General features: G+C 49.7%; 2 protein-coding genes across 2 annotated transcripts in view; both read right to left on the bottom strand.

Moving 5' to 3' along the window:
- Positions 1 to 618: 618 nt before the first annotated feature.
- LOC144732767 (uncharacterized) lies at positions 619 to 7,133 on the bottom strand. The gene is made up of 4 exons (XM_078614345.1): positions 6,969 to 7,133; positions 3,669 to 3,823; positions 2,152 to 2,305; positions 619 to 925 (listed from the first exon to the last, which is right to left on the bottom strand). The coding sequence occupies exons 1-4, from the start codon at positions 7,131 to 7,133 to the stop codon at positions 761 to 763; spliced, it is 639 nt and encodes a 212-aa protein (XP_078470471.1). The 3' UTR covers positions 619 to 760.
- A 1,649-nt stretch (positions 7,134 to 8,782) lies between these two features.
- LOC144732924 (synaptophysin-like) overlaps positions 8,783 to 21,565 on the bottom strand; it is an 89,102-nt gene continuing 76,319 nt past the window's right edge. The window contains exon 6 of the mRNA XM_078614589.1: positions 8,783 to 20,105. Within this exon, the coding sequence (XP_078470715.1) occupies positions 19,773 to 20,105 (333 nt within the window). The 3' untranslated portion in view covers positions 8,783 to 19,772. The remainder of the gene's footprint in view (positions 20,106 to 21,565) is intronic.

The following is a 21,565-nucleotide window of genomic DNA, read 5'->3' as shown; positions in this document are numbered from 1 at the left end:
GTATTTTAACCGAGTAAAAAAAAAGTCTGGCCTAATGATCGACTCATGACAGGTGGCAAAGGGTGGGCCAACCTGAGTAGTGGGCTGAGTTACACATCGGGTGGTCAATCAGTTTCAAAGACAATGCATATATTGCATTAATAACCTCTTGTTTTAACAGCTTTCTCGCTGGTTCAGCAGATCCACTGCTGGATTATTTTTTCCGCCTGAGGACGACCGCTTATGTTGCGATCGAAACATCGTGATATTTTGTTTTTTCTACCTACCTGACTTTACTGAAAGAACCAAAGAGTATGGATTCCTGCAGTCACGAAAGCTTCAAATCAGGAATGCATATATTATCATAGCATATCTGTTTGCATGTTTTGCCACATGTACGTGTGGTTAATGCAGACTTGACGCCTCGCAAAAGGTATCTATTTGGTATTGCCAGAAAGGCTAAAACATTCTTATTTTCATCAAGCAACACAAGCCGCTCATCGTGTGGGAGGGGCTAGCGACCGAGTGGACGTAGCTAATGGGGTGGGGGGGAGGGGCTACCGCATTGTCCCAGTCAAGCCTCTGTACAAATTTGGCAGCTTTAACCATGACGCGTGTGACGTCAACTACCAACTGGCACATGTCGTCATCGTCGTCGTCACGCCCCACAAAACATTCAACACCTCTCGACATACCGCTGCATCCCCCAACCTCCGCAGCGTACTCAGAAGACGTTCGTGATCACGTCCGCTCGTGACCCCTGCGACCCTCGCGACGCCGTTTATAAGCTTGTCCAATGCGACGAGGGCGACTTGGAGACAGTGTGGTTGAGCGCCCGAGCGAATCGTCCTACGAGCGACATGAACTCCCCGAAGTCCACCTCGCCGTCGCCGTTCTGGTCGAGGGCCGAGATGAATTCCTTCAGCTGCCTCTTGGTTTTCAGGCACTGCAAATAGCGCACGGAGGCAACATCACGGCAACATCACGCTTGGGTAGAGAGACAGCTGACGACGACCGTTAGCAACAGTCATGGGGAAGAATGTCTCACGATTCTGGAAAATGGAATAGTACTCCATGTAAATACATTGTCTTGAGTAGTGGATTACTATGCAACTGAGAATTTGAATGCGTAGACTTTCTTGGAGAGCTATGTTAAGGAGCAGACGATCCTGGGCAAACCAGAACAGGTGGCAACCTGATATTGGCATCGACGTTACAGAGACCGTTTATCTCATGCAGTCAACACATTTGTCAACAACACTGTGATCTTAAACGGAATTTTTTTTTACAGGAGTTTAACTAAAATATATTTGTTCCAGCTAACCGCAAGATATGGCCTATTATCTAATCCAATGTAGCATCTCACTCTACCCCTAACCCTCACCTATAACCCCTAAACCTAACCCATAACCCAGGGGTCCAAATAAGTAGGTGGAACACATGTTGTCTGGTGGGAACAAATATTCTATGGAGCCAATATTCATTCATTGGGGGAGAGTGGAGGTGCAGCAGTTAGCACACTGTCCTTTGAACCCGGCGACGTGAATTGATTAATCAGCCATGGCTAACATTGGTGGCAAGTGATACGTGAATCGGTCCCGGGCATCCACCTCCTTCACCAACCACGCACTGACCAGCTTGGTGAAGTATGGTCACGGAACACCCACGACCAACATGAAGGGCGAAGGCTTTCATTGGTGAATTGACAAAGGGATGTAAATTATCCAAAGGTAAATGTGCAACCAATATTATCCATAATGGAAGTTCTTTTGAGGTTAGATCTCGTAAATATAAATGTGTTGTTAAACCCGCCACCACCCGACACAATATTTGTCACGTAAACAAAACGTGCCTCCTCTACCACGCTGCCCAGGCGTCTTGGAAGAGGCGAGAGTTACCCACACTTTACCCCACCCCGCGTGACCCGCCCGGTGGGCCGGAGGAGATTCAAGAAACGTGCCCCGTCGTTTCATCTGCCCGCACCAGGATATTGCACTAACAACTTTTGTATGGCTGCTGGATTATAAAAACAAAATCACAATAAATATTTTTTAAGTATCTTTTCCCCACAACGTTATCCCAATTTCGGTCGTGGGAGATGGAATCGAACCCGCGCCCTGCGGGGACCGCAAGCCCCAGTGCACCAGGGGCCATGTCCCGAACCGACGTTACCTCGTGCAGGGTCGGCATCTCAGTCTGCAGCAGGTTCTTGAACTCCTGTTTGTCGAGCTTGAAGGGGTCCCCCGAGCTTCCCGCGTGCTTGTGGAAAGCCTCCACCAGGCCGTAGAGAGCCTCCTCAATCGCCGTGCTCGCCTTCAGCGAGATGCTGCTCGCCACGTACGCACATGCACGCGCGGATACAGAGATCGGTCAGAGTGCAGACGATGGGGATGGTTTCGTTTTATTTGTATGTTTTTGGGTGATTTGTTTACCTTTCTTGTACTTTGCTCTCCTGTCGTATTTTGTATTGTTTGTTGTAACGTTCTTACCCGCCCCTACTGAACATCCGTGAAAAAGATCTTCATAGCTCATAGGATTCCTCCAAGATAAATACATATTCTGAATCTGAATGATTTGGTGTTAGCCGCTGCATTGTGTTGTTCACAAAAATGGAAGGAACCGGAAATAGAGGAGGACCTAACAAGGAGTGGCTTGACGACGACAGATGAGATTGATGCCAGAAAGATGTGGCACTACTTGAGCATATTGGCACAAGGCAGAAGAAGGTAGAAACAAATGAGGACGTGTGCAGTGGACACCTACGGGGCTGTCTACCCATGGATCGTGATCATGACGATGCTACGTTTGGCGGTGGTGGATGCGCGCGCAGGGCCTGCAATCCGGCATTGTGTTGGAGGCAAGTGAGGATGGTGGATTGGGACGAATGGAAAACGTCGCGAGGAGGAGCCGGATCCTGGCTCGCCAGCAGAATGCAGTCCAGAAAACTGTGGACTGTGTCGTCTGTCTCTTCTGTGTGGGATACAGCATTGCCCCTTCGCATGTGTGGGTTTTCTCCGGGTGCTGTAGTTTCTGTATAAGCACTCACGAATTGGCTGAAAGCATCTTGATATGTAGAGAACTGCAGAGCAGTTGTTTGGTGCCGGCTCACCACCTGGCAGCCTTCCAGCTTGGTCTGTGGTTCCTACTCAGCGACTGTGAGATGCGATTCGCATGAACGACGACGACTCTATATCAAACTAATCGTCAGGTAATTATTTTTCACTGGTCCACAAGTATGTGCGTAAGCCCCACATGCACATGAACTACACACACACAAGCCCCATACACATATGAGCCCCACACACACGATCCCCCCCACACACACGAGCCCCACACACACACACACGAGTCTCACACACACACACGATCCCCCACACACACACACACGAGTCCCCCCCACACACACACACACATGAGTCCCCCCCACACACACGAGCACCACACACACACACACGAGCACCACACAGACACACACGAGCACCACACACACAGGAGTCTCACACACACACACGATCCCCCCCCCCCCACACACACACGAGTCCCCCACACACACACCAAACACACACACACACACGAGTCTCACACACACACGATCCCCCACACACACACACGAGTCCCCCCCACATACACACGAGCACCACACACACACACAATTCCCCCACGCACACACACACACGAGCCGCACGCACGCCTGGTTGCGGAGCAGCGCGCGGATGTAGGAGTCGTCGATGAGGATGGTGAACTTGTTGAGGAATGTCATGTACTCGCTGAAGTCGATGGTGCCGTCTCCGTTGGCATCGAGCGACCTCATGAGGTTGTCCATGGCCTGCGGGGACTGGCAGTGCTGCCCACAGCAGCGGCAACAACAACAAACAGCAGCAGCACGCTTCATACGGCGTCCCTGTCGCGTGAACACCTCTCCTCCGTCTGGGGTTAAAAGGCGCAGTCCCGCAAATCGCTCGCTCACGCCACCGCAAGAGGGGGCTCTCGAGACTCTCTAACCACAGAGTATTTGGCCTACTCTTCCACGCTAGCCACCAGACGTCTCGGACTGAAGATGGGGAAGCACCCAGACTTTGCCCCACCACACGCGAACTAGCTTTATTTTGGTGATTTCGAAAACGTTTTGGTTTAGCCATATTTGTTTGTTGTAGTACAGAGTTAGACTGATAACTTTAATCTAAATTGTCTTATGGTTGTTATTGTTTGACTTGCATCCTACTGGGATTTTTGCACACAGCATTGATACACGGTGCTTTTTCTGGAAGACTTTGCTGTTTTTTCCTGGATTTTTCTGTTTGCGCGTAGTCACTTTAATGTTTCTTGTTCATGTTTTTGTTTGTTGCGGTTGCACCCGGTTCAAGAGCCGAATGGCTCACAGGGCTATACCAAATAAATGAAACTGAAACTGAGCTGCCAGATCGACGATCTGTGATGGTTGTAACCCATTCCGTACTGCCGAGTAGACGGAAGCGATTGTGGTGGTTGGGGGGATAAGTTAGGAAACTTGCACCCTTATTTCACCTGCCACGCCCGGGAGATTGAACCAGCGACTTCTGCATCTGCTGGGAGGCCGCGGTGGATCGGTCGGAGTGGAGGAGGGCGCTGCGATCCCGCGCACCGCTTACGTGTTCCATCGAGCGAGCGGTGGAACACAGAAAGAGTAATTCCTGCAGTCACGAAAGCTTCAAATCTAGTTTGAACCACCTCTACGGGGAGGATTTCTACACAACTCACACTTAACTTCTAATTAAGCAATATTTGGAAGAACGTATTCAACCAGGCTATGCGTTAACTGCGTGTTATCCGACTATCTGTGTTGCATTGCATTACACTTCCAAATTTGACTAAGTTTGTTTTCTCAAACTTCTTATTTCTCTCTCTAAATTTTGGCATGCTTGTTTGTTTATAAGTCCCTTTTCTCTCCTCCGACCGCTACGAGGAATAGTTCCACACAACTCTGTCATTGACATGCTAATTTCTCTACCCCAATCCCCCTCTCTCTCTCTATTTAAAGCCTCAACAGAGAGGCGTTGTTTCTCTGTGTCTATATGTGTGTCTATCTCTGTGTCTCTGAGTGTGTCTCTCTGCTTATGTGTCTGTCTATGTGTCTCTGTGTGTGTTTTGTCTCTCTCTCAAGTTTAGCAATCTTTGGAAGAACGTAATCAACCAGGTAGGGTGTTGACCGGTGTGTTAGCCGATTCTCTGTGTTGTATTGCATTATATTTCTAAGATTAATAGGTTTGTTTTCTCATTCATTCTTACCTGATGGCGTTTGCTTGTGTTGCAATCGAAACGTCGTATTCTATTATTTCATTTAATTTCTTTCTACCTGACTTTACCGAAAGAACCAAAGAGCAATTACTGAGATTATTCAAAATAAGAGCTAACCACGAGAGGGATCCGCCTCCCGCGTCCGACACCGCTGTGGAAGGTGACGTCCGACAACGCTGTGGAAGGTGACGTCCGACAAGGCATTATAAAACAACACCACATTTAATTTTCTATTTTACCAGTTGCGGCCCACTGAGCTATGTAGCTCTGTTTCAGAAGCGACATCGCCTCAAATGACAGCTCAACCAAGTGGCTTATCAAGTGGAAATTTCGAACAGCCAAATACTCTAAACGCGTGATGTTGAATCTAAATGTAGAGGGGAAAAACCGGAGGACCACACTACCACGGGGAGAGAGAATCACGCAAACTCCAAATATACAGGGGTCGGGATCCAACCCACGATCTCATGGACACCAGGCGAGGCAGACAACATCTCGCCACCGTGGCGCCCCTTGGCTAGCTGCATCATCCTGCAAGCCAGCCGAGTTGAAGCACAAACGTCTGCGAGTTGGCCAGCTGCTGCTCTGTCGGACCGCTTGGCTTGCACTGAGCTACAGTCACGCACTGCCACGTCCCACATGCAGCGGAGTGGCAGCGGTAGGACTGCCTCGTGTGGACCTATCGGCAATACCCAGTGGGAGCGTGCGAATGCCAAATAGCGGCAGACCCAAAAGAGAGAGAGAGAGATCTGTGGAACTCCGCGTGATACACAGTCAACCTATGAATCGTGACCTTCGAAATTCGCATGAGCATGTTCTGCCTGGCACGTGTGATTTGGCCCTCACACGATGCTGTTGGATGGCTTAGGAGAGGGGTCCCTTGTCCGTAAACATCTGGCAGTTCACCTGCATTGGTTCAAGCGAGCCTGACTGCGTATGAGATGATGGACAGACTCTTGGGGCAAATGCTGTTAGCTAGCACATATGAAGGCCTGCACGCCCGACCGCCTTTGTCTCCCCAGTGGCGATGTTTACACACAGCACCAGCTACTCATTTGAGGCTGAGTCGACCTAGGGGAGGCCCAGGACTGGTTCAGATATTCGTCACTGGTGTTGGCCGCGAGTCTATGGGTCTCCGTGCGAGTCTATGGGTCTCCGTCAGATTCTGTGGGTCGACGTGTGAGTCTATGGGTCTCCGTCCGAGTCTGTGGGTCTCCGTGCGAGTATGTGGATCTCCGTCAGAGTCTGTGGGTCTCCGTGCGAGTCTGTGGGTCTCCGTCAGAGTCTATGGGTCTCCGTGCGAGTCTGTGGGTCTCCGTGCGAGTCTATGGGTCTCCGTGCGAGTCTATGGGTCTCCGTCAGAGTCTGTGGGTCGACGTGTGAGTCTATGGGTCTCCGTCCTAGTCTGTGGGTCTCCGTGCGAGTCTGTGGGTCTCCGTGCGAGTCTGTGGGTCTCCGTCAGAGTCTGTGGGTCTCCGTGCGAGTCTGTGGGTCTCCGTCAGAGTCTGTGGGTCTCCGTGTGAGTCTATGGGTCTCCGTGCGGGTATGTGGGTCTCCGTCAGAGTCTGTGGGTCTCCGTGCGAGTCTGTGGGTCTCCGTCAGAGTCTGTGGGTCTCCGTGTGAGTCTATGGGTCTCCGTGTGAGTGTGGGTAGACGTGTGAGTCTGTGGGTCTCCGTGCGAGTGTGTGGGTCTCTGTGCGAGGCCGGATGCTCACCTGGGACATGGTGGGCAGCTCGTGCCGAATGAGGGAGCGCAGCTCGGTGACGCTGAGCGACAGGTCATCCCCGTCCTCTCCGGCGTAGCGGTGGAACACCTCAATGAGGGATGAGACGGCCGTCTCCACCTTGCCCTTGCGGCTGGACGAGCGGTGACCGTTCATGGCCGCGGTTTTACGCGGGGGGGGGGGGGCACAAGGGGGCCCCGCACAAACAGAACCTTCCGCCCACACTCGTGCGTGACAATAATAATAATGAGTCACGATGATGATAGTGCTGCTGCTGCTGGCAATGTCTGTAATTGCAAAAACACCGAGAGAATTGGACACTACTGCTTCGAGATGTATGGACCATTCAGTATTTGAGCGTTCCTGGGAAAAAAAACCCACGTCTAATGTGGGACGAACACTAACAATACATGAGAGTGACAACGCACTTTATTTAAAAACGTTTCATCAATAAATACATTTAACAAGAATGTCGTGCATTTAACACGTGGCCTTTATTTTAGCCGAGAAACTCTCTCCGAGTCTGATCTGCACTTTTTCAGGACTGGCAGGTCAGCAACCTCCTTGCTGCATGACCACCCCACTAACGCCTGCGGCTCTTATCGCCTCCGCAAAAAACGCCGCCGAACGGTGGCGGTCCAAGGGAAGACACCGCGGGGGTAGCGGCGCGGTTCGGCTTGACACGACCCCCTTGGCCTGTTAGTCCCCACCACATGGATCTTCCGCAATGCGAAAACCTCGAGACAGCCCTGGCACCCGAATCGCGCGGAACACTGGTGGGTGGGAGGCAACTCGTCTCTGGGAGCGTGCGTTGCCTGTCCGTCTGTCTGCCTGCCTGCCTGTCTGCGTTGCTTGTCTGTTTGTATGCGAGTCTGCCTGCGTGCGTGCACGATGACCGGTGGCTCCAGCTCAGTGAGATAAGAAACTCGCGGCGACTGATTTTATACGACTGACCGCGGTTCGCTGTGGATTTTTTTATTTATTGTTTAAGCTTCTTGGTTTGCCCGACCCCCTCGCCCCCGTTGTGTGGCGAGGTAATCGCTTCGGCTCAAATGCTCGGGAACAACGCCGCTATGAGGAACGCAACGGGGTCCGCGCAAGGTTGCAGGTTTTCGGCAGCTTAAGGGATTTGGAGAAAATGTAATTTGTAAACAAATCAAATGAATAAATAAATGCCACAAGCTTTAGTAGAAGTTGATGAAAAATTGGAGGGGAGGCTTGTGGCCCATAGGTCAGAGCAATGAGTGCACGGTTATGTAATTTCCTCGCTAGGGTTATGGCACCGACAGCAACGAGCGGAATAATAATGTTTAAATAACGTTTAAATAACGTTTAAATAACGTACGCTGCTAATGTGCAAGCTGCTCCCAGGAAGACTTGTCCACCATAGCAAAACGGTCGCCTAAGAGAGCGCGGTAACAACCTTGTGAGCGACACGGCGACCCGGGTGATGCGATGGGTGCAGTGGTTTACCGCACCGAATTCAATTTGTGGCCACGGCCAGCATCAGTGGTGAGTGATATCCGAACGCGGATCTACCTGGTTTGGTTTCAGCGCGGTGCAGTATGGGTTCAAACGACCCCCGTAGATGACAGGGCGTAAGGGAGGGCCTTCACATCCAGCAGTGGATTGAGAAAGGGGCTGCCAGTTATAATTGTAATTCAACGGTGGCTCTCTCTCTCTCCGATGCACTTTCAGGGTCGCGCCGCCACCGTGCCTTGTTCGGGAATTACGTGCGACGTTTTGCGCCACGTGCTTGTTCAGGCAGTTAAATTTTTCAACAAACACAACACACCCAATCTTCGTTTTTGTTTCATTGGTTTTGGAAACTTTATTCAGATTTCGCAAATTACGACACACGACGAGGTGGGGGGGGGGGGGGGGTAATACACAAACGGGGTTAGGAGAACCATGTAATCATCATCGTCATCATCACACAGCGCACGCACGTCCAGAACGAGGGGAAGGGGGGGGGAGTAGGCAACACAATCCAAGGACGGAGTGATGGCTTTGTTCATAACCAGTACGACGGTAGTTAATTACACATCGGCAGCGCAGCTTTCCCTCCGACGTCGTTCTCGGGTCGCACCGCGCCTGGTCTGGAGGACGAGCGACCCACGCAACTGTCGCGCGAGGGTTCGACCCGGGGGGGGGGGGGGGGGCTGCTCCAACGACAGGAAGCGTCGGTTGCCGGAGTGGAGAGAGAGTGGAGGGGAGTACAGAGAGAGATGAGAGAGATGAGAGGGCGGAGATAGCAGAGTACGTGGAGGGGAGTAGAGAGAGAGATGAAGGCGGAGGTCAGAGAATGCGTAGGTGTGAGTAGAGTGACAAGAGTAGAGAGGTAGGGGAGTGACGGATTGGAAGGAGTAGTGCAGAGATCAGAGGCGAATGCTAAGGGAACATGTGAAGAGGAGTAGCATGAGATGTGAGGCAGGAGAGTGAATGGAGGAGAGGAGAGGGAGATGAGGGGGGAGAGGGGTAGGGGAGTAGAGATAGCATGGAAAGGGGATAAGAGAGGTAGGCAAGGGTAACTTCGTGTCCTGTATCGGACACAGCGCTGAACGCCGCACGGAACGACGCGACACAACATCGGAGGGCGCTGCAGCGGAACCGCGAAAACCCTACGCAGTAGCATCAGCAATACGTGTCAGTGGAGAAGCATCTAAGGTAGTAGACATCATATATATACTCTTTGCCTGTGCGTGTATACTGCAGTCATATATATATGTGTGCGTGTATTTATATAGATTTTCTCTTGTTTCACGAATCAAAACACTTGTGCACGGCTGCACAAAAAAATGTCACGACGGCGTTTCCTGAATATTTAAGAATTACGTTCTCCAACAGAGGAGTTTGATTCATTTTACGCACACACACAGCTCTCTACGACCACAATGTTTAAGCTACGTAACGTCTTGCCATTCACATACGTTATTACGTGATATCTTTTTGAAAGGGGTTTCGGGGGGGGGGGGCGGGAGGGGGGATAGCGGGGCAGGGTGGGGAGGGCATCACATTCTTGGCAGTGTACATCTAGCGAGAGTCATATTTACACGACACATAGTAGTATAGTTTCGCACTCACTGGTTGCACATTTAAGCTGGAATTCTACAATAAATAGCTCGTCACTTCCACGAAAAGTTATTCCACATTCATGTCAATAGAAGTTATATAGAGAATCACACTATACAGAGACTTTTTTTATCCAGAGTTTTTTGTTTTGTGTACGTGCTCACGTGGGGGTGGGAAAAAATGACAGCGACGCCTCCACGAACACGCCCAACGGACTCGGGAACAAGGCGACGACACCGGCGGGACACGGCGCTCGCTCCACGCTCCCCACGCTCGCCCCAGTCCCACGGAACGGCGCGTTCCCCGAAGCTACCACCCCACCCATCGATCGGTGGCGTTTGTTTGCAAAGACAACAACAACAAGAAATAAGCCACGCGCGTATGCACATATGCACGTATGTAGCCAACCGTGCTAAGCGGAGGTGCGGGGAAGGACAACAAAATACACAAAGACAAAGATCCCCCCGTGTAGCCTTAACAGACTGTTTGGGGAAAGTGCTGTTAGCGAGCACCTATGAAGGCCAGCACAGCACACGAGGGGGTGGGTGGCCAGCACCACGCCCGGCCGCCTTTGTCTCCCTAGTGGCGATGTTTACACACCGCACCAGGTACTCATTTGAGGCTGAGTCGACCTAGGGGAGGCCCAGGACCGGTACAGGTACTCGTCACCAGTGTTGGCCGTGAGCGGGAATTTATCTCGGCTCACCGGGTTCGTCGTGCGGCGCGCTAACCGCTACACTACCGCTCCCCCATACACACACACCCACAAGTCGTATAATAATGCCAATTACATAACCGGGAAAACCGACCCACCAAGAGTCAAGCAGCAATGGACACAGTGGCCGCTCTCCCGCCCCGCCCCCCGTCACTTTCAGCGTCTTGTCGCAGAATGCACTTTTGAAATTGAAAAAAAATCCAATCATTATCATGATGTATCATGATGATGATCATGCCAATTATTTACTCAGGAAAGCCTTATTGAGACTGTTTTTTCAGGGTCGATGGCAGGGTCTTGTGTCACAAACCGCAGTCTTGCGTATATGACAAAACAACAAAACGTAAGAACCCCCTGCGTAACACATGCACAAAATCGGGACGCCCGACATCGCCAGCAGACACGGTCGCGGTGACCGTGGATGGAAACTGCATCGACATATTAGCAACGCCTCCGGTCAACGTTGCTCTGACTGCCATGTGACAAACGCGATACGACTCTCGGCAGTGGCAGGGCGGCTGGGGAAAGCGCTGTCCTGGACTCTCCATGGAGGCGAATTCGCGTGAAGGGATCTCAGAGGTAGCTCTGTGGTATCTGCTTTCGTGGGCCGTCCTCTAGCACGGATGGCACGCACTGCTCTGCGAGAGATCCGAATGATGACTTAGTCTCGTGGTACGACAAAGACAGCGCAATCGGGATAACGTTTAGGAGACAGTTTTTTCTGCAATGCTTTCCGATGTTCATCTCTCCGCTGCTCTTAGACCTCTTTGTGGGGACACAGCAAGGTGGCCGGTTCGTGGGTCCACGTTGAGGAGGCTACAGCTTCCAGCTCGGATGCTCAGGTGAGGACGCGTGCAGGTGGATTCCCTGTGCTGGCAGTGGCTTCATCACCCGTGCTCGAGACTCACATTCGAGAGGGATACTCGCACAGAAGATCCGGAGACTCGCGTGGAGACCCGGCGACTCTCACAGAAGTTCACTTTGAGAACCAAAGACTCTCAAGGAGACGCGCAGACTCACATAGAGACTCCACTCAGAAACCGCAATGTGATGGTCATGCCTTCATCGGCACTCTTCCCAGCAGATGGGGTGCACTCGGCCCACACAGCGTCCCAACTGCACACGTGACCTGTGTTTCCAATTATCGATCAGTCCAATAGACTTAAAGCAGAGAATGACACGGGGATCCCAGCATCGGTGCACCATTACCAAGTCCACACACATCGCCCGTGTTCCAATTATCGATCAGTCCACCTGTACGCGTTCATCAACTGAGACGACGACTCTACGGAGGCCATAAGCGCAGACCAGGTACTCGCAGACCAGGTACTCGCAGACCAGGTATTCAACATTTCGCTACCACCTGGAGTGGCATCGCTTCAGCAGTTTCATTTTCTTCACATGGTCAATGTCAGTGAATTATGTCGTAATCATTTGAGGTGAGTTCTCAAGTAATTCATTCGTAATGCACGTAGAAATAAACCGCTACTGCTTACGTTTTGTTTATCTAAGGTAGTGCCGATGTCTGCTCTAGTCCATGGACTAAAAGCCTCCTCAACACGGAACCATGAAGACCCACTGGTGTACGACAAAGATTTGAAGAAGAAACACAAAGATCCCCCGTATAGCCTTAACAGACTTTTGGGCAAGTGCTGTTAGCCAGCACCTATGAAGGCTGGCACGGCACACGAGGGGCCGGGTGGCCAGCACCACACCCGGCCGACTTTGTCTCCCCAGTGGCGATGTCTGACCACCGCACCAGGAACTCATTTGAGGCCGAGTCGACCTTGTCGAGGCCCTGGACCGGTTCAGATAACCATCACTGGTGTTGGCCGTGAGCGGGAATCGAAATCTGGTCGCCGGGTTCGTAGCGCAGCGCGCTAACCGCTGCGCCACCGCATCCCAACACACAAGACGCGCGCGCCCACACACACAGAAACACAGGGGGTGTTAATACCCATTGAGCACAGAGACAAATACACTGAACACAAGCCAGGAAAGTACTACGTAATGAACATTTCAGTACCTAGGATACGATTGTAGCCTGCGACGAGTAAGACGCGTATCGATTCACCCCTCCAGCCACGATCCATTGAAACTGTTAGGACTTTTTTGGGGGAAGGGACGGGGGGGGGGTGACGATTCCGATTCAAGAATCGATTCTCTTTGGTCTAATTTGTCTGATTCAATTTAAAGACGTCTGTCTCAATTGGCCTTTGTAAACGCCTGGTTTGAATTGCTGGAATTAAAGTGTTCCGTCTGGATCGTTCTGCCTCGTTCACCCCGCTAGCCTCGAGGTAGCCTTTCACTCCCGAGTTAGTCCGTCGCCATCATCATCGCCGTCTGTCCCTTCCATCACCTCATTAACTACAATGGTGGGACGAGCTATAGCTGGTGCTCTCCGTTAACTAGTATCGCCGCTTCTCTCTTCCTTCCTACATTAGGAAGCCGCTGGAGCTAAGCACTTTTAAATCATCTATATTGAAAACTAATTTAGTTTGAGCTGCTTTTTGTGTTCAGTTTGTTGTCTTTCCCCTGCAACCCCTGGCGGCTGCTCCATCGTTACTCCTCAACATCGGGTCCGAGTCCGACCGGGCAGCGCGTCCTTCCCAAGCGCAACAGTTGTATTGATGTCATTAACCAGCATACGGTGCTCTCCAAATCCATTCCTATGCCTCTCAGCGTAAACTCCTGGCAAGCGTCTCTCTCCGCGCTTCTGTGTGCGCCGGCGAGCGCCAGCTGGAATCACCGACATTCCCATTTGCACTGCATTTGAAAATGTCATTTTATAACATTTGTCCTTACCCATGTATTGATCATTCGAATTTTAATGTGCAATTTTATTGAGGAACTGTGTGTTGTCTTGGTGTGGTCTGTGACTGTTTTTTCTGCTGTTCTGCCTTGCCCAAGCTTGGGAATCGGTGCGCTTATGCAATTTGTGACTCATATACTTGATCTATTTTACGTATTTACTCTTGGTAATTGGCTTTCCTTTCCTATACTTTGCACTCTGATCGTTTTCCCCCTGTTTACTGTTTATTTGCTGTAACGTTCTGAACCCCATGCCACCACCCGTACTGGACATCTGTGAGAAAGAGCCACGCAGCTCATCAGATTTTTGCCAGAGCCTACAGAACGACGTCTCGGATTGCATGCCGCCGGGACGGACACCGCGGACGGACAACGGCGCGCAACACGCGCCGTTGTCCATCGCGCCGTGCCCACGGGATGAGCGCAGGAAGGGCGGCTCACGCTTTTCACGGCTGGTGACGCAAACACAACCATACACCCCCCCCCCCCCCGTCAAGGCGGACTGCGACGGAATCACCAATCTCGCTGATATTGGCCAATCAAATAAAGGGGGGGGGTGTCTCACGACTACTCAATCCACTGTATCGCAAGGACATTTTCTAGATGGCTGCCCAATCGACTTTAAGCGACTGCCGCATCCACCGAGGTGAATCGATACAAATGAAACCTCGATTCATGGTCCACAATGACCATGAATATGGACAAAGACACTCTCATTTGGCTCGACTACTTTCGTCACATTTATGAGGGGGGAGGGGAGAATCTCTGGTCGGAGATTTCGTCGGGTATCCGATTTCATCGTTCTATTCCAGTACCGGACGATAGCCGCCCCCCCCCCCCATCGATGGGAGATGCAGTCCTTCGCGATGTTCCAACTCTTGATTTCATCATCAGATTAAGATATCACCATGGCCAAAGTGGGTTGATGCCACAGACCCTGCGGTTCACCCCCTCCCGTGATGACGGCAGCGAAAGTGAACGCGTAAGCAGGGCCGTCCGTAGGGGGTGGAGGGAGCAGTGCGGTATTACATCTGGCACCGTGACATCGAAGCGCATCGGGGGGCCTCCCAAAGCGCGGGACCCGGGGCGGTCACCCCCGATTCGCCGTGTACCACTAGGGGCAGCTCTGGGTATAAGTGACGTTCGGAATCGCTGGGCAGAGAACAGGACTCCTTCTTTAATTGACGATTACCAAACGCATCGTTATCACATACATCATCATCTCTGGCACACGTTGCCTTTGTGCTCCAATTATAAACGAGTCCATGCCGCACATGTCATCATCTGGGACCAGGAAACCCGAGCCTGACTTTGTAGCCTCTTCAACCTGTAGCGACAAAACTGTCTAACTGTGCTCGCAAAAAAAACATTTGTGAATCCCTGGACGCGTAAACAGTCCAGCTGAACCATCGACAACAATCTACGGTTATCCTCCAAGAATAAACTTTGCAAAACATTTTTGCCAACGTTACCTCAAGGCTAATGGAACGAACGATACGGTACGCACGACGCAGAACACACGGGGGCGGACAATGCCAATGAGACCGTGCAAACTGGACAAAAACAATAACACAGCAATACCCCGGTTTACGTCGGAGATGCGTTCCTGAAAGGTGCGACCACGAATATCGAAGCGACTTGAATCGAAGCGATTTACAGGGTACGGTGGTGGAGGCGAAGGCTGAGAGGTGATGGATAACGAGAACAGACGTATGACGATGCTGTCAGTGACGTGAGTGTGTGAGTTGAGGTGACGCAAATCATGCGGCGGTGTTAATAATAATGTCGTGACGTGTTTGTGAAATGTTTGTAAAAGGGGGAGACGTAAATCGGGGTATTGCTGTAATCGATTCACAAATCGAAATCGCGACTCTCGAATCACGACAATTCCTCACATCGCTTGTGGCGGTGCCGGTCGGGGTGGGGGTGGTGGGGAGAGAGGGCGGGGGGCAGGGGGAGTGAATTGTCGCACGTACGGCATGCCAGCGTTGCGCGTCACATCGCACATCGCCGGCATCAACGTCCCCCCCGTGGTGTAAAGAGCTTACGTCAAACCGCTTCCACAACGCTTTCTGTAAACGGTGGGACGGAGAGGTGCGTGCAAAAAATCGAGTCGCGCTAATTATAATCCACGCAACGAGGTCATTTCTAGACGGCAAAGAGGCATGACCGTGTGACCGTAACATCATTGGTCCTACCATCATGCCTTGCATGCCACTTGACATGTGAGGTCACCAAGATTCAGAGTCGCGACCATCTCATTATTCATATTTAAAGACTGCGGCTGAACAATGTACACCGGCTTCACACGTGTTAGGAGTCATCAGTACAACATAGCCATCATTGCCTACTGCCACCGTGTACTTCAGGGGCCACTTCACTAGGACAGGCCCTCTGTGACGGTTCACTGTGGGCGCTGTTTGGTACCACCTCAGGGTAACAAAACCCAGTTGAACACGCAGTCGTAGGAGGAGGCATTCGCGACCAATATTAACCATAAAAGAGTTTCTTGGGTTAGACCGCATAAATATAAATGTGAATAACCCAACCAATAATAGATATCCTTTGTAATTTATACGAGTATATTAACCCCCCCCCCTCTCTGGTCTTCGCACCTGCTTGGCTCACAAGTGACGTCATCACATTTATCCCCCGTCTATTTAAGACCAAAACAGGAAGAGGATTTCTCCACAACTCTGGCTGTCGCCTGATGATGCTGCCCGTTGTTGTAATTACCGGCGAAACGTCACGGTACTCGAATTGTAAATGTTGTAGTGGGTTTACTCTCTAACACACTGGTGTGCTGAGCTAGTAACGAATTGCCACATTTATTTACGTGACAAACCTTACTGATTTTCTGTGTCGGGTGGTAGTGGGTCCAGGGGAACATTTATATTTAGGCTATCTAACCCAAATAAAAAACCTTTACTATGGATAATAAACCAATTTTTGACGCATATTCTGCTACTGTCAAGTGCCTCGTAGGCAGCCATCTGGCAGCGCTAGAGGGAGCACGCATCCACACCTGGAGGGGCACGCATGTGTTTAATGCCAATTGCGCAGGGCGTCTAAAATCTTACATAAGTCTTGACGTGGGGCGATTGTTTAATCTGTGCGTCCCAATGCTTTACACAACAACAGTGTGCGACGAATTATATTACACTAAATGCATCGCACATATTACTTTTATGTATACATTACACAACCTATGAGCGGCCATAAATTAACGTTTTCAAATAAATACATCATTACGGGTGTCAGAAATGTACCTGAAAATGTGTATATATGTAAGTAAATTATTATATTATTAATGCAGAACAACTCAAGTGCAAGTCAACGTCCTGTGTTGACCTTGAGGCTGAGCCTTTCATTAATAATGAAATACAATCCATAATCCCGAAGTGCATCATTAATGAGAGTTCAACTGTTGAAAGTTAAAGTTCAGGAGATCACCTCTTACCCGTGGTGATGTGTGGGGGTGACGCATATCATGTAACGTGTTATCCACGAATTTACTGCACCGATCCATAAAAAAAAACATGAACGATGGGAATAAAAGGGCTGCGGATAAATCTGAGTTCTAGCAGAACCGCGGGTGACTCGGTCACGGATATGAGGCGCTCTCTGCTATATTCCTAAATGAAAATGTAATGAAATTTGAAATAACCCAAGCCTGTGTAATGCCAGATAAACACAACAAACATTACGTGTGTATATATATATGTTAAACAAATTTAAGTTTGGTCCAGGGATAACCCACAAAGCACAAGGTCGTGTTGCACAAACGCAGACTGAGTCCATCCGTTACCATGGAACAATTAAAATTCTGCAACCCGAACGCTGTAACGAAAGTAGCTGACGAGAGACTGACCGATGGCTTTCATCTGTGCGGGGTTCCAGAGCAACGGGCAAAACCGACGGGCAAAACCAACAGGCCAAGGGGCACACACACACACGAGTGGGTGGACACGTACCTATTGCAAAGTGCGATCCATTTACAGACACCCCACTGATCGCTAACCACCATGGCCTTGTGTCGCGCGTGATTGGTCAACAGGAGTTACCTGCGTGTTGGATTGGCCGAGGTGGAACAGTCATGTGGGCCCCCCGCGTTCACCTGACAATCGCGTGGGCCCCTCGTTAACCAGACATAACCCCCCCCACCCCATGCATTGTTTCCAGTGGGCTCAATGTCCCAGACGACATGCGTACGCGACGAGCCTGCGAGATATCGATGACCTCAGTATACGCATCATCATCTTCATCGACTGTTGCAAACAATTCAGTGCGATGGAGATTGCTGGGAGGCATGTCAGAGGCTCCAAATTCAAACACGGTGTGTTGTTAACACACGGCTTCTCCATTATTCCAGCGGGGTTTCTAGAAATGGCTCGCCCTGTATGAGCCGTGTTCTCAATTCGCCACCATACGTTTTCAGGCATTCGACGAGACGGGAACGACAAAACCCATCGATGAAGTAAACAAATAAACGGCTGTACATACCTCTGTTCATCTCTGCGAAAAATAAACCAAATATTTCTCCAGAATTATGATGTTTCTTTCGCTCCACCATGGTGACGCTGAATAATGCTACGTTTTTTTCCCCATTAATTCAAGCGCTGAGATTAAATAAATTCGAGAAAGAGAATTCATGCAATTTTAATAACCGTGCCTACGTTATGCAACGTCTTATAATATTGATCTATTGTAGGAAGCGATAGAAAATAAATACAAGGATTCCGGAAATTATCAAAGGAATGTGGCAACTGTCATAACAGTATACTCCTCAAAGAATAGAAGATTTTTTCTCTAAATACATTCTGGAAAACCACGTGTAATTTTATCAAGGTGAGTATTTACTATGAAAGGTGATCAAATGCTTGTTTCAATGTTAAGAGATAGATTTTCATGAAGACAACCAGCACATACTTTGAGACAGAGTGATCTGACCACAATTAACCTGCACCAAATATTTGTAACTTAAAAATGCCCACCATTGTGAAATTATGAACGAAAATCTTAAAAGCACTTGTGTACACACAAACAACATTTGCGAGGTATAACCCAAAACATTCACAAAAACCGTGGCACATTCTTAAACAACCACATTGTGTGTAAAATAAAGTCTGGATTAACTTTTTTTTTTGCATCTGCCAAAACCATTATCATAGTGGTAACGCGATTTAAATGTTTTTGCTGCACCAAACACACGTTTGGAGGTTGATGGAGAGTTTAGCGTGCTCTTTGACCTTACATAAATTACGATGTGTTTATGAATTCGGCCATTGAACCCTGCAGTCATTTCCAATACAGGGCTGCGATCATTACACACGGTTTGTGAACAATGTCCCCCCTGAGTTGTCTGGGTTTGGATCAGATCGATTTTTAAAACATCCAGCGACTGTAATCCGTCACCACACCGTCACTTCCCACACACCTCGTCTACACACGGACGACGCTACATCGGACAGGTGGCTAAAAATGCAGTGCCCTTTGCCTAATAGTGGAGGGAAAAGCTGCTTCTGACTTGTTTATGTTGTTTCTTAAAATGTATTATTCATAACATGGTCATAATTTTTTTATAGACATGCCTAAAATTAAAACCAGGGCAGGAAATTATCAGAGTTAAAAGTGTGTGTTTTTTTTCTTAGTCACAACCAGAACTTGAAATATTAAATAAAGACAATTACACCACCACTCGTGATGTCTGTCAATGGCCTAAAGAACATAAAGTATATATAAATAGAATCTAACTCATAAAACTGATTGAAAATTATACTTCGAGGTCCATGAGGTAAATTTGTTGACGAAAGCAAGGAAGAAACGAAAGTTATAAATACGTCGTCTGTACGACATGCGTTATAACGTGACACTCAACCACCTTTGCTTTCCGACGGAAGAAAGAAAACATCATAATCCGCGAGCCAAGTATTTCCTCCGGCAGTTGGGCCCAGTGGAAAATCCCTGAACCCGACAGGGGCGGCCTATCACCACGTCCGCCAAAAAAACTAAAATTCAACAAAAACCCGTCGCCCGATTGCAGATCTCTTACAATCGGGCGACACTCAACTGAAAGGCGCTTGCTCGTTCGAAAACATGCTCACACCGTTTGCACTGAAAGCAACCTCTGGTTATGAACCACTCTTAATTTCCTGCCCCCGCGGTACGAAATCTGGAGAGCGTGCGGTTGGGCGACATCACATCTGGTTGACGTAGGAGGTGGGGCTAGTCTGGCCATATCCGGCCGACTGCCCGTACCCACCTCCTCCTGCCCCGCCGCCGCCGGGCTGCTCGTATCCACCTTGCCCGTAGCCCGAGTCCTGCCCGTAGCTGACGGCGTCGCTGCTGCCGCCGCCGACACCGCCGCCCAGGCCAGGTTTGGCAGCTGCAGGCGGAATGGCGCCGGGTCCCGCAGCGGCCATGGGCCCGCTGGTTCCGGCGGCCGGCTGCCCGCCCGCTGACCAACCCGTCTCCTTGAACACGAACCAGATGTTGCCAGCCCACAGCACGAAGTTCAGGTAGCCGAAGACCTGAGAGCAGACGCGACGTGGCGGTTAGGAGCTCGAGCGTCAGACCATACGGCCAAGGATTTTTTTGATAACTATTTCTATACCATTTTTTTTTACTCGCTACAACTGCCGAGCACACATCCAAAGGCCCAAAAACGCCCAGTGGCCAGCAACAAACAATGCTGTTGAACGTGTAATGGATAAGAGAGAACACGTTTCTCGACTTAAGCTAGATTTGAGTGTGGGAAAAAGAGACGACAGGAGGGAATTACAAAGTGTAGAAGTGCATTGAAGGAGCAGCAAGGGAAGTGTTGTGACCTGTAGTGTGGTGAGTGGGTGAGTGGGTGGGTAAGTGAGTGAATTGCTGTGACCTGTAGTGTGGTGAGTGAGTGGGTAGGTGGGTGAGCGAGTGAGTAATTGTAACCTGCAGTGTGGCGAGTGAGTGGGTGAGTGAGAAGTTCAACAAACATACATACATACAAGTTCATGGGAACAGTAACCATGGAATTAGGGATAGAAGAGAGTTAATGAGGTGGCCAACCACCCGTGAGTGAATTCTAAGAATGAGGTTCCAAATGGCAGGTGCTTGTGAGTAACGCTGACATTAAATTGTGGAACGTTCCAGTGTGTAAATATTTTCGAAACATCGTAAATTAAACAGCACAATTGTGTTCTTTCATTGTTTTGCAACAGTTTCACACTGATGTGCCATTAAATTCAATGAGAAGCCCAGGTCTTTAATCCCTAACATGGTCAAGGCTGGGAGGCCTGAGCCTCACCCTCCGCTTTTGCCTGATTAACCCAGCCCTGGGAGCCCGGCAGAGAATCTAGGCGAGGATAGGCATGTGCTCGGCCTAAGAAAAATAAGCAACAACCCAGGCATTTTACAGAAGTAATTACGATTTTTAAAAATATAAAGCGAGGAAAATTGTTAATGGGAATGTGTTATTTTCTGTAACATTTTTGACATTAATCAAGTTTTGTTTACAAAAATAACTATCCCTGATTCATAATTGGCTTCTTTGGGTTAGGTCGTGTAAAAATGTGCGTCATAAACCCTCCTCCACCCAATGCAATCAATTAATAACAGGGTCCTGCGAATCAGTAACAAGTAACAAAAGCAGGAACAAATTTGGCCACGTTTGATTCATGCGACCCTGTTATTAACTGGCTGTGTTGGGTGCAGGAGGGGTTTACGACCCAGATAGTTTTTTACACAAGCTAACCCCAAAGTATCCAAATACAAATCACATTGAATCACTAAAGTCTACGCATAGAAATAATGATCTCTCTCATACATGCTTCGTGGATATGGAGCGATGGAGTCAGCTCGCGTGCAGAGGCGCTCCGTAGTGTGGCATTGTGGGACTGCGTGGGATGGTTTCGAGAGGCCCTTGTCCTCTCAGAGGTGTTTCCCCCTCCCCTTTGGTTGCCACTCGGTCGTTTGTCTTGCCCACCGTTCTGATTTAATCCATTTTTTC

This window comes from Lampetra planeri, chromosome 44 (assembly GCF_965212315.1).
Source record: "Lampetra planeri chromosome 44, kcLamPlan1.2.h2, whole genome shotgun sequence".
Classification (NCBI taxonomy): domain Eukaryota; kingdom Metazoa; phylum Chordata; class Hyperoartia; order Petromyzontiformes; family Petromyzontidae; genus Lampetra; species Lampetra planeri.
The sequence above is the reverse complement of the archived record's forward strand: the minus strand, read 5'-3'. Positions and strand labels throughout refer to the sequence as shown.